General features: G+C 42.8%; 1 protein-coding gene across 3 annotated transcripts in view; it reads right to left on the reverse strand.

Moving 5' to 3' along the window:
* Positions 1–12,622, reverse strand: part of ADAMTS17 (ADAM metallopeptidase with thrombospondin type 1 motif 17) — a 165,392-nt gene that overhangs the window by 23,763 nt on the left and 129,007 nt on the right. For all 3 annotated transcript variants that reach the window (XM_085588932.1, XM_021552577.4, XM_085588933.1), the window contains one exon: positions 11,213–11,348. In XM_085588932.1, the coding sequence (XP_085445058.1) occupies positions 11,213–11,348 (136 nt within the window). The remainder of the gene's footprint in view (positions 1–11,212; positions 11,349–12,622) is intronic.

Consider the following 12,622-nt stretch of genomic DNA (forward strand, 5'->3'; position numbering starts at 1 on the left):
CCCTTTAACCCCACTCTCTGCAGTGGGGCTGGTTTTTTCTCTCATATAAAGACAGACTTGTCTGCACACCTTCCTGTGCAAGGGAAAGGAGGAATCCTCCCTGCTCTGTCTTCCAGCTCCACTGACTCCAGCAAGTGCCGGAATCATCACAGTGGGGTTACAAGGCAGTGAATAAAGTATCTAAGAAGGATCTAAAGGAGGAGGGATGGAGGGAAGGACAATTTTTTCTGAAAGAAAAGCAGGATCGATCTTCAGCTTCCTGCAATCTGTCAGTGAGAGCATGTTCTCTGTAATTACAGGCATTCCTGGATGGAGTGAGGGACTGCAGCAATAACTGTGCAGCCACTGAGCACCAAAAGGCTCTCATGCCTTTCTCACCAGGCAATTGACCTTCTAGCCTGTTATTCAGGACTGTCATGCAGATTTGTATCCTTATACCATAAATCTTTTACTTGTCACCCAATCCTGGGCTGTCCATTATGGTAAGTGGCCCAAACAAGACTTCTCAAAAATAGGCCTGCTGAGAAATACTATTTTATGCTGCTGGAGGCCCCTGTAATCCAGGTAGAGCAACTTATTTACTATATCTCTTTTGGAGTTGTTGTGTGTTACTTCTTTGAAATGAATTAAAAAACTGTTTCACATCTTCCCATTCCTGAAGGGGAGAAAATCAGTTCAGCACCATTTGCAGAAACATCTTCACCTGCTGCAATTGTCATGAATTCATCTGTGAATGCCGTGTGTGATGACTGTACTGACAGTGCAGGCAGAAGCCATTTGGTTTGAGCAGGACTGGGCAGACTGGCCACCTGTCTTTTGTGGAACAGGGCCCTGCCCAAATATTCCTGTGCAATAAAGCAGTTGACTGACACATCTGTGAATTTCTGTTGGCTATAACAGCTGGCAAGACACCAAACCTGTTTCTTCAGACTGCAGCTTTTGGTGCATCTCTGCAGCCCAGGGCTTGGTATTTCTCTTATGGAATGGGAAAATGTCAGCTGGGAAATTGAATACTAGGGCTGAAAGACTGACAGAAATAGCCCTGAAGTGCAGAAATCAGTGTTCATGAAAATTAATAGCCAGGCCTCTTGGTATCAGTTGGGCTCTGCCCTGTTGGAGCAACCGTGAGGGAATTCTCCACCTGGGGGAAGGAACCTCCTGACAAAGGCCTGGAGGGGCAGAAATGACTGTGCTTTATGAGCTGAGTGTGAGTCAGAAGGCTGGGAAAGGGCTCTGCCCAGGCTCCACTCAGCTAATATTCACTTCAGCACTGTGCTCTCACTGTGATCTACAGCTACTGGCAGAAGAAAAAGGGAAAGGGGCTGAAAGCAAAGGAGAAAGATAAAAATACATTCTTGGCAGAGGCTGGCTGTGAGCTTGCACTTAGGATGGGCAGCACACAGCATGCCAACTACTTCCAATATGCCTTAAGAAGAAATGTTATGGCTTTCCTTTTAGGAAGGAATATTCCTTTCTAATTTTTTTGTTTGTTGCTCTTGTGCAGGGGAGAAATCACCTGGTTTCTACCCTGCTTGCTGGTCTCTAGCCAGTACCAGCACAGACATGACAAAGTGAAACTAGAAAATTAGCACAGAAAAAACAAGTATTATCATCATCATGTGAAGAATGATTGCACAGGGAATGACCTGAAACCCAGGGTACCAACACAAAGATGTGTCTGTGGTGAAAGCAATCTCCAGCTTTTCCCTTGGAGAGGTCACCTTCAGCCACCATCCACTACATCCACTCCTGATCCCAAATCAGGTGGGGCAATGCTGTAAGGGATCTCTGAAACCTCACAGTCCACTCTGCCCTGCCTGTGACAGTCAAAATACTTAGAAATTAAAGGTGCTGGTTTTACTTTTACACCCAGGAGACAAGTAACATTAAATGTCTGAATAATGCCAATATGTAAAGCAGGTTATTTTCAAAAGCCCCAAGGGGATGATTACTTTGACCACTAAACTTCAGCATCTCAGTGAAATCTATGCTTGAATCAATGGCTTGTAAAAATAATCTGGCAAGCAAGTAAAGGTGAGTCCTACATACAGTGCTGGCAGTGCCCTGAACCTCCACAGTTCCCCCAAATTCTCCTTCACATGCAGCTGAAAATACTGTTTTAGTGCCTGTAACACACAGGAACACTGCAACTATATTTCAATAATGTTCATAACCAATGTGGAAAGACAAAGGATTTATGGATAAAGTGATTAAAGATGAAAATTCCTGCCAGTTTCAAATTTTTGGAAGGAATTTGCAGCAAGATATTAGCAAAGTTAGTAATTCAGTGTATCTGCAAGTAATATACACACAGGGGAGAAAAATGTAATGTGCAAATAATATCACAATTTGATAAGTGTTAAATTGCAGCACAGGTAGATTTTTGTCTCTACACTGTCATTACACCTTCTGAACACACCTGAGTTTGTTTAACAACAAGACCTACTTAAGAGAGTGATTTTCTTTGAAAAAGGGTAGGTATTTTTCTTATGACAATGTCAAAAATAACTCCAGTGTTCTAACTCCAACCCCCAGGCTGGCTCTGTATTATTAACTAAGCCAATTAACTGCTGTACACTAAGCCCTGTGTATATCATATAAAGCATTTGGCTTCCAGTTACACTTTAAGCCTGTAAACTGATCTTAGGGATTGCTTGACACCAGAGTTCTTTTCAGCTTGGTCTTTCCCTCCCAGGTTATAACCTATCTTCTGTGGGACCATGGGAGTGCTCCAGCTGGGGTCCCAGGAGAGCCTCTCACTTTGCCAGCAAACACTGATTTGCGTGACAAATACACTCATCCTTCTCACAACCATAGAGATGCCTTCATCCCTGGTATTATTATTTTTTTGTAATCTTACCTCTACAGAAGATTCAAGAGCTAAGTGATCCCGGCTGGTGGTTAGATTCAGGAAGAAAGTGATGAGCTTTTAAGCAGAGATTTTACCCCAGTCAGTGGCTGTCTTTCCAGCTAAAATATGCCCAGAAGGGTGTGATTTTCAAAAGCTTCAAAAAGCTGGGATGGGCAGGACATGCAATCTGAGAGGGCTGCTCTAAATCTTTGTCTCCTGAGTCTTCCTCAACCTCTGACCTCTTAGTATCTCTTCTGAGGAGTTGGGAGTTCTTCTAATCTGCTTTGGCAACACTCATCTGGCAGGTCCCTGGAGCAAACTTGAAATATCTTTTGGAGATTCAGTTCATCATTTGATCTTTCTATGCTCTGGATTAGTTTTTAACCTTGAATTATCTACTCTACCTGCTTGCCTAAGACTCCTACATTTTCTAGGAAAAAAAATTGCCTGCAGCACAATGTACATAAACCCAGGGGAGATGAATATCTGCAAATGAGGGGTTGTAGCTAAAGATTTGGGGGCGAAAAAAGTTAGGAAGATAAAATGGATCAAGGCTGAAGGATGGGGGTGAGGGAGTGCAATCAAAAGACATGAGGTCACTTTTCAGAGATTTGCAGCCTCTTACAGCATAAAGCCATTACATCTTCTGGGGTAAATATTGCAACCCATTAAATTTCCCCTGGTGGTTTCTGCCCTGAGCCCTGCAGAAGAACAGTGTGTTCTCTTCCACTAACATCCATGCCATGTTCACACATCCCCTCACTACGTACAGGGTGCTTTTGCTGCCTCCCCAATGCTACAGTGACATTTATTTCCCTGCTTTCACAGTAATACCTCAGATATGACCAAAGACATGTTTGCAATAACACATTTTTTGTTATTAAACCTGTTTTTTTAGAGCTATCTCTCACCTATAACCAGTTTAGAGCCTGTGCTACTGCTGAGTAAAGCATCAGAGGAAACTTCCTACAAAATATGTCTGAAAAAGCCATGTGACAGAAAAATATCTAAAGCCCTGTAATGTGAGGATGCTCTTTCTAATAGATTTTATTCAAAACCTTTTGGTTTAATGCACAGGTGAGGATAAATCCATGCCCAGTTACCAGTTTGTGATGCAAAATCACATTGAAGTCACTCTTAGTTTTCTGGGGCACCTGGAAGAAACTGTGGCTCTACTGATTTAGGCAAACGCCAGCCCAGCTTTCAGCAGGGCTAGGATTTTACATTGGATAACTTTAGCAAGAAAAATTGGAAAAGATTTCTGAGAATCAGTCATGTGGAACTGACAGATATACTTTGCTTACAGCTGTCAAACCAAGCTCATGCTCCACTGTGTAGAAGAAAAGTCTCTTTACAAATGAAATTGTGTTTTCCATGAAACACACACACTCCTGAAGCTCTCCACCACCTCTCTGCTGCACTGGGCTCAAAACAATCAGGTGAATCTTGTCTTTTGGGAACAGGTTGTGCCACACCCAGTCACTAGGAGCTATTTTTTTTTTTTTTTTGAGAAAAGTACAAGGAATCTAGTAGAATAATACAGCTGCTGATGTTGAAAGTAGGACTCCAAGACTAACATTCCTGTCTGATTGCCTTTATAAACAGTGCTCAGTAATTTTCCAGTACAGTAGTCATTCTGCTAACAGACTTGCCAACTTTCACTCACACAGGTTTCTTTTTTTCTTTAGCAGTTATCATTTTGACAGCTTTTTTTTTTTTCCCACCAACAAGATCAGCCATGGAACAATGTTTTATAATTTACATACACCTTGGGAAGTTCTTTTTTTTGATGGAAATAATTGTATTCCCTCTCCTCCTCCCCGAGATGAGCAGATCTCTCAGCTTTGGAGGACTCAGTGTGGGGTCAGTGTGAGGAGGTGTCCTGCTGGCTGGCACCAAGGGACAGAATTTCACCACTCAGAGCTCCTCTACAGTGAGTTTTCCCTACCCACTTCCATGGTAGGTGTAGCTTTAATGAGGCATCTAGTTTCCAGCTCCATTCCCTGCCTTTCCAGGAAGGCAGTGCCTCCTTCTCAGCTCCCACCACACGATGCAAACTGTGAAGATCATTACAGCAGACAGCAGGAGGAGTGGATTTCACAATTAAATATTTTGCTAGATTATTCTGGTAATCCTTTTCTGTGGGTTAGAACTGCACTTGGCCTGAAGAGCTTCAAAACAAAGCAGCACAGATCATGTAACATTTTAAAACAAGGCAATGGTCAACCACAAGGCTGGTGAGTCAAACACTACACTAGGAAAGAAGTGATGGGAGCCAGCCTGAGTGTTTACACCAAAGCTAAGGGACCTGTCTCATGACTCCATGTGGAAAATAATGCCAAATTAACTCCTGCTCTAGCAAATCATCTTGGATTGTTTGATGTAAATGCATTTAGCAGCAACCAATAAGCACTTTTCATTCTACACTGTCTGTTCCCCAGCCTTCTCTACCAGAATTTCTCCACTGAGTTGAGTTGCTCGATTTACTGGAAGATACAAGCAAATTATTTTCCAGTGGTTAATCAGCCACTGACTGGTACTTGATGACCTGCCTACAACCTGGAGCACAGGAGTTTTTGACTCCTTTTGGTGGATGGGGATCACCACCAACTGACCTGGGCCCCAGCAGGACATCAGCCCCCCACCACCAAGGGGCCTGGGAGTGTCTCAGGTTTTCTGGTCTGCAGAATTTTGGCTTTTGCTGCTACAAGGCCCGTGGGAGCCCTGCTGCAGGCAGAGCCCCGAGGAGCTGCCACCAGAGCGCAGCGTTCCCTGCTCCAGCCCCTCCAGCACAGTCCTGGCAAATTCATTAAGCTCAAGCTGATTCTGGAGATCCCAACTCCAGCTTTGGGAAGTACTTCAAAATGAGCTCTTACGTGGTGCCTCCCTGGATCAGAGGGTGCTAACATTACTATTGATGCCAGATTTCCAGGCTAAAATGAAACCTTCCCCATGGCTGTTCCTTTTTTTTTTTTTTTTCATGTAACCAAATCCAATGCACATCAAAGATGTTTCTCAGCACAAGGCACAGACAAGGGTTTGAACCTGTTTGCACTGAACCTTATGGATGATAAACTGCATTAATGAAAGGACTGACCCATCTGGAGCCATTAAATGTCCAGCTCAGGCCCTTCAGTTAACAAATACCCATATCCCTCCAGTTTAGTGCAATTTCTATACAGCCCTGTGAGTAATTTGCTGACGTTCTCAAAGAGTTTTCCATCACAATGTTCCACCCAAATTCTAGTATTTGCAAGACAACCACCTCACAAAATAAATCTGAAAATGCTTTTCTCCTCATCTACCTGTGACTAGAACACACAGAAATGGGGTGCAAACAGCCCAGAATCAGGGAGACAGGCCTATTTCTGTATTATTCTGACTTCTGTATTCCTGGGCTGTTAAACAGAACACTGTCACAGGGATATGGTGGAGTCTAGAGGGAGCACATGGACACAAACCCTGAGCCTAAATCAGACCAGGAATCAAAGCAATGGGCACTGTCAACCATCACACACTGAGGCACCATTATTTTGGCACTCCCCAGCCTTTGGACATGTTTTTGAGGTGCTGAGCCAACTGGGGCCTTGGCTGACTCTTAGAACTGGCTTCATTTTCCCCCAGTGGGCACTATTTTGGTGTGTGAACCCTTGGGGAGCCTGGTGCTGGATTCCAGCCTATGGATGAAAAAATGAAAGGGAAAGAGAAGAAAGAAAGAAGTGATCCTTGTAACCACACAGCTGACCTCAGCAGCATGACAGCTTCTTGAGCTGATCTGGAGGGCAACAATAATCAAGGACACGGAGGTAAAAGGATGCAAGATAGACTTCCCCCAGGCAAAACTCACTAGCTGCATTTCTCTGACTAAAATAACTGGTTTTCTAGACAAAGGAAATGGGGTAGATTTAATCTGTTTGGTGAAAAACTCCTTTTGCTGCATGGGAAATGCTTACAGGTGACATGCTAGGAAACATAGATATAATTGTGTAATTCACAGAGAGGTGAAAGTTGGCCTCCCATCTACCTTCAGTGCTGCAAAGGAGTATCAGGTATGAAAGGAATTTAGATCAATTACTAGTGGGCTTCCTGAAAGGTCTGTCTTGCATTTGATCTAATTTAATATGCTCATTAATGATCTTGGCACCAAAAAAAAGGAAGAAAACTGCTAGAAAATTGAAGAAAATGCTGACATACAAAGCCTAGAAGCAGTATCAATGCCTCAGAGGATTAGGATGTCATACAGGAAGAGCTGAATAACCTCCAGTACTGCAGTAACAAACCAGGATGGAAATAAACAGCACACAGTGCAAGGCTGAGTGGTCAGGGACCAATAACAAGCATTTCTGTGTTAAAGTAGGGTTCATACAATGAAATAAATGAGGAGGAAAACATCTCGAATGACTGTAAGCCACAAATATGATGCAGCTATGAAAAAAGCAGTAAGAAGTTAAAGTAATGGATTTAGCCCAGAAAAATGATTGAAAGAGGAGATACAATGGTTTGTTGTGTCCTGTGGCAAATAGCCCAAGGCTGAAAGAAAGGGAGGGAAAATACTCTGTAAGAAAAGGAAAAAAGCTGATGCACAAAAAAAAAAAAAAAAAAAAAAAAAAAAAAAAAAAAGGCTGAAAGATGACAGAGAATAACTTGGGCTGGAAATAAAAGGTCAGACCTACATGAACAGCAGGGTCAAAGGAAAACCTTCCAGTGAGTGAAGTAGCCTGTGGAAAAAGCTCAGCTTCTAGAAAGCAGTCTAAGATATGCTGCTGTTAGTAGCAGAAACCTAACCCTTGAGCTCAGGAGATATTTTCAAATCCTAAACAGTGAAAATAAGTGCTCAAGGTCTCCTGTGGTTTTCTGTAGATGCAGCCAGGGATTTCTGGCATTTATGCTGCTGTTCAACATCCATGTAAGAACACCAAATATTCAGCAGGCCCCTGAAAGGACTTAACCTCTCCTAAAATCTCTTACAGCAATGAGGAGAAAAATTACCAGTGCTTGCACACAGTCCATTACAACTCCAACAGTTGGGGAATTTCATGTGGTTTTGGTGCTTTTCCTGCGTTGGAGGGGAGCAGTTTCATAGCCACAGCCCCAGCCATGCATGTAGAAGTGTGTGGCCACTGGCAGGGCTGTGTTTTCAGTGAAAACAGCTGATGGGATCTGTGATTTGTGAGTCTGGTGCCAGCCCCAGGGCTGGCCCTGCCGCTGTATTTGGGTTGGTGCTGGGCGTGCTGGAAGCGACCCATACGCGCCGCATGCAGGAATCCAGATTCCATCTGGTTACAGCAGGGTTTTGTAAAAAATATCTAAAGAGCTAGGCAAAGGATTAGAATAAAGAGGTGCTAATAGGGTGCAGTTGGGACAGGAAAGGAAGCTGTAAAGAATTTAATGGAAAAAGAGGGTCAAGGAATATAAAAAATAAAATAGGAAGAAAAAGAGGCATTTTTTTAAAAGGTGAAAGAGTAACAATAATAAAGAATGAAAGATTCTTTTATTTTTGCCAGTTTCAACAAAACCCTAAATAAAATTCTCTTCTCTGACGTTTAATTTTAAAACATGTCAGTGTATCCAATCAAGTTTTAAATCCTGCTTTGTTTTCCTCAGATGCTGGGTTGCAGTTGGAGAACTCCAATCTTCTCCCTGGCCTCATGAAAGTACTGTCCCCGGCCCTACATTATTTGGCTCTCCTGAGAGGTGGCTGAAGTTCAAAGGGATATATAATTTACAAAGCACTTTGGGATCATGCTGGAAGAAAGACACTGTTATTAATAACATATCCTTTTTTCCTCCTGATCACTTTATAAATGTGGGTAACTATTTTTTTTTTATTACAATCTCAACAGCAACAGCCTCTTCCTCCACTTAAACAATGCTCTCACCCATCCCAAAGAGTTTGCAATCTTGCTTATACATGGATTGAGAAAGGAAACAAAGGGACAGTGTGGGATAGTGAATAAAAGTCACACAGCCCATCCAAAAGTGAAACAGAGACTGAGTGTCCTCTGACCCAGTCCTGTGCTGGCCAAAAGACTCCTCTCCAGAGATAAATACTCTGAAAGGTGATTCTCCTCAATTTTGAGTGAAAGTGCAAATGCAATTCAGAATGCACAAAACAGAGCTGGTTTACTAGAGAAAGGAGAGCATTGTTCCTTCTTCTGAACTCAGGTGAAGGGCTTAGGTCTGAGTGGAAATGGGAAAGGACCTTATTGTAACAAGATGCTACAATAATTTTACTTGAAACCCTAAAACAAATTCAGGGCTCATAAAAAAAGCATTGACATGGTGAAAGAGAATGGTTTCTTTAAGATGTTCTTGGTCAGAGAATATGCTAAGCATGCTTTTCTAATGTCTGGGTGGGCAAATGCAAGTGGAAATTTAAATTCTACAGAGGCACAGAGAATGTGCTTCTGAAAATGTTTCCAGTTAAAAGCATGTTAAGTGTGAAAGTGTACTCTACACAGAGGGAGTGAGGAGTGTGGTCTATCAGATCATCAGCAAGGATTCTGTGGCCTTTCCAGGTTCTAAGCACATTCAGTGTCTGCTGTCATTGATCTGAAAAAAATGGGCCAATGAGAGTGTCCCTGTGCCAGAGCTCACTGCAGCTGGGCAGAACTGTGCCAAGCTGTGCCCATAAACTGCTGCTGGCTTCACACAGAAGAAGATAGACCTTGGAATGACATTATGGGCTGGACCCAATCCCCAGAGGAACACAAGCTGGATACAGGAGCAGAGTAATCCTTTCTCAGGAGGTTTTGTGTGATTTAACCTCACCCATATCCCTGCCCTGGACAGGCAGCAGTGCCATGGTGGGAGGGCACCAAACAGAGTTCCCCAGGGGCTCAGGGTCATGGGGATCCCTCAGAGCACAATTTGGGTCACAGGGCTGTGACATGGCCAAAACCTCCCATCCCTGCTCTCAGCTGGCAGAGGCAGAAGCTGCCCACAACTTCCACAACTTTTAAAATTGCTTTTCTTCATCTCTACCACCTGGAATCCCTCCTATGCCTGCTTGGGCTCACTCCAGTCTGCTCCCAACAGCTTTCCAAAAGGTCTGAGAGAAATACTTCATGCCAGGGCAGCAACACAAGCAGATGCTTTTTGTTTCTTTCTGAGAGAGTGACATGACAGAAATCCCAGCCTCACTGGACTTCCTTCTTCAAGGAAACAGTTGTTTCCTTGAAGTCATTGGAATTTTGACTCTCCTTACACACCAGAATATCTCATTATACCTTTCAGTACTGCAAGCTGTACAGCCAATATTGTCCAGCAGCAATAACAGGCAGTCCAGACAGAAACTGAAACCTGAACCAGCCTTACTGATGGATGACCTGACACTGCATTTCCCTGCTCCAGGGCACTTTAATCAGAGTGCAGGTCTAATTAAAAGGAAGTGTGCTGTTTGTTGTTTGCCCCATTGTTTCTGCCAGTAGGATTAGCTTTGTAGGTGCATTTCCCTGGCTTGTCTGATTATCCAAGATACAGCAGCCAGCAGGTTGGTTTGAAGATGCTTCTTTAGGTATTGTTCAGCTTTATCTGAAATCGATTTTATCACAAAATATTCTGAGTTAGAAGGAACCCACAAGGATCACTGAGTCCACTACTGAAGTGAATGGACCATACATGGATCAAACCCCTGATCCTGGTGTTATTCAAACTACTATCAAAATTTGAGTTTCTATACTACACTACAATGCTAAACATCGCTGCAGAACAAGAGTGAACTTTTCTGTTAGCATACAAATGGAACAAATTAATTTACCTTCCTGTCTTTTGTCATTTTGGCCACAAATGTATTTTTTTAATATAACACAGATCAAAATTAATGCAGATATAAGTGCTTGCCAAATTAAACTTTTATTATTTTTAAAGATCTCCAATAACTAGTGAAGAGAAAAGCACCCTTACTGAGGAAAACATCTAAAATGAGTTTCATCATAATTTAATTTATTGACTTCAGGGCTTTTGTAGTACTGTTTGACAGTTAATCAGACCCCATTCTGTGCTGATTAACAAAAAGAAAGATTAGATATGCAGTCACTGTACTCTTGTCTAACTTTATACTGTAAGTTTTTCTGTCTCCCAGGAGACAACCAAGGGGAAAAGAAAACCACCCCCAAACAATGCATGAAGGCAGCCTGCACAGAATCTGGCCTTACTGACCACAAATTAAATGGGCTTTGTCTGAGGTAATGAAAATCTGACCTGCTCAACTAAAGGAAATGAATATTACAGCTGCTTACTGTGGCTAACAATGTGTCCCAATACTTTGAGACATTTTCACTGTGTTCACCAGATGGAGGCTTTGGAAAGGGCAGTTTCTGAAGGAAAAGGATATTGGTTGTAGTGTTTTTAACTCCTTACCGTGACTGGCAGGGGTGTGTGTTACATTTCCTGACCTGGGGCTCGGGGCGGGTCACTCGCTGGCAGTCACTGTCATTCACCAGTGTCATGGTCTTGTTAATGAGCCGAGTGCAGGACACGATGGTTTTCCTCTCACCTGGAAGCCAAATGAAAAAGAACTCTGAACAAAACCACCTCCACTCATCCACCAAAACACAAAAGCTTGGAGCTCCCTGCTCACTCTACCACATGTACTCTACCACCTGTGCAAGAAATCTTATTCTCCACTCTGCCTGAACTTTGTACGGGCATGTTTTTTTGGTTTTTTTGGTTTTTTTTTCAGAATAGCTACAAATCTTTCCCCAATAATCACACAATTGACTGTTTCACATGAGCAGCAAGTTGGGCTTTCTCCTTCTAGTGTTTAACGTGGAAAGGAGCTCTAAAACAATTTGTTTTCATTTCTGGTTCCTCCTCCACAGGTAGCTGTACCCTGTCATCACCTCGGGCAGATGTGCTGAAGTCACAGACCTCCCACCCCTGATAATGTGACTGATAATGACAGGACAGCTGCCTCCTGCTGCTCCCCAGGCAGGAAGTCAGAATGAAAAGGAGTGACCGAGGTTCAAGAGTCATTAACTGAACTTGTTCATATTTCACGAAGAGAAAACAAAGCCACCAAAATAAGGTATTTCTCAACTCCTGCTCCTCCAGATATACTGCATTAAAATCCTTGTGGCAGGAGGCATCTCAGGAGGAGTCAGCATTTCTCACATAAACTGTGCACCAGGAGTTTCTTTCATCCAGTGTGGCCCTCAGGGCTCAGCCTTCCACTGAGTGGCATCAGGAAAGCTGTGCCACAGGGAGCACGACAGTGACCAGATGTGACCAGGAAAGTGCTACTCCTGCTCTGTGTGACTTTGCCTTACTGCTAATTTTGGTTTCTCAGGTTCTCTTTCTAACCCTGAGTCTGCGTCAGATTGAGTTTATTCACCATCTGCAGCTGAAACTAAAAAATAACTCATGCTCTGTTAATAAAAAGTATGCAAACATGGAAAGGAGAAAGGCCCCTCTCAGCTTGGATAAGTAGCAAAAGCATTGGACAGCTAAAATAAAAGACCAATTATCAAGATAGTAGTAGTGGGAGCTATGCTGGAAGACACTGATTTGATTCAAATTTGTAACAGGCTTACAACAAAAATTAGAAGAGACACAAATAAATTTCCTTTTCCCTCATGTGACAGTTTAATGACTTAAAAATTATTATTTTAATGCAAGAGTAAAAGTGTCTATTCTAAAGTGAGTCCTATTTACAGAAAAAAATCAGTAATTTCAGTGCAGTGAGGGCAGTGAGCCTGCAAATGTGAAGATGAGCTCTTTCCTCCTGTCATGTCACATCATAAATAACTGAGTCTGCTGGTGAAGACAGAC

Source organism: Lonchura striata, chromosome 10 (genome assembly GCF_050655825.1).
Source record: "Lonchura striata isolate lonStrDom1 chromosome 10, ASM5065582v1, whole genome shotgun sequence".
NCBI lineage: Eukaryota > Metazoa > Chordata > Aves > Passeriformes > Estrildidae > Lonchura > Lonchura striata.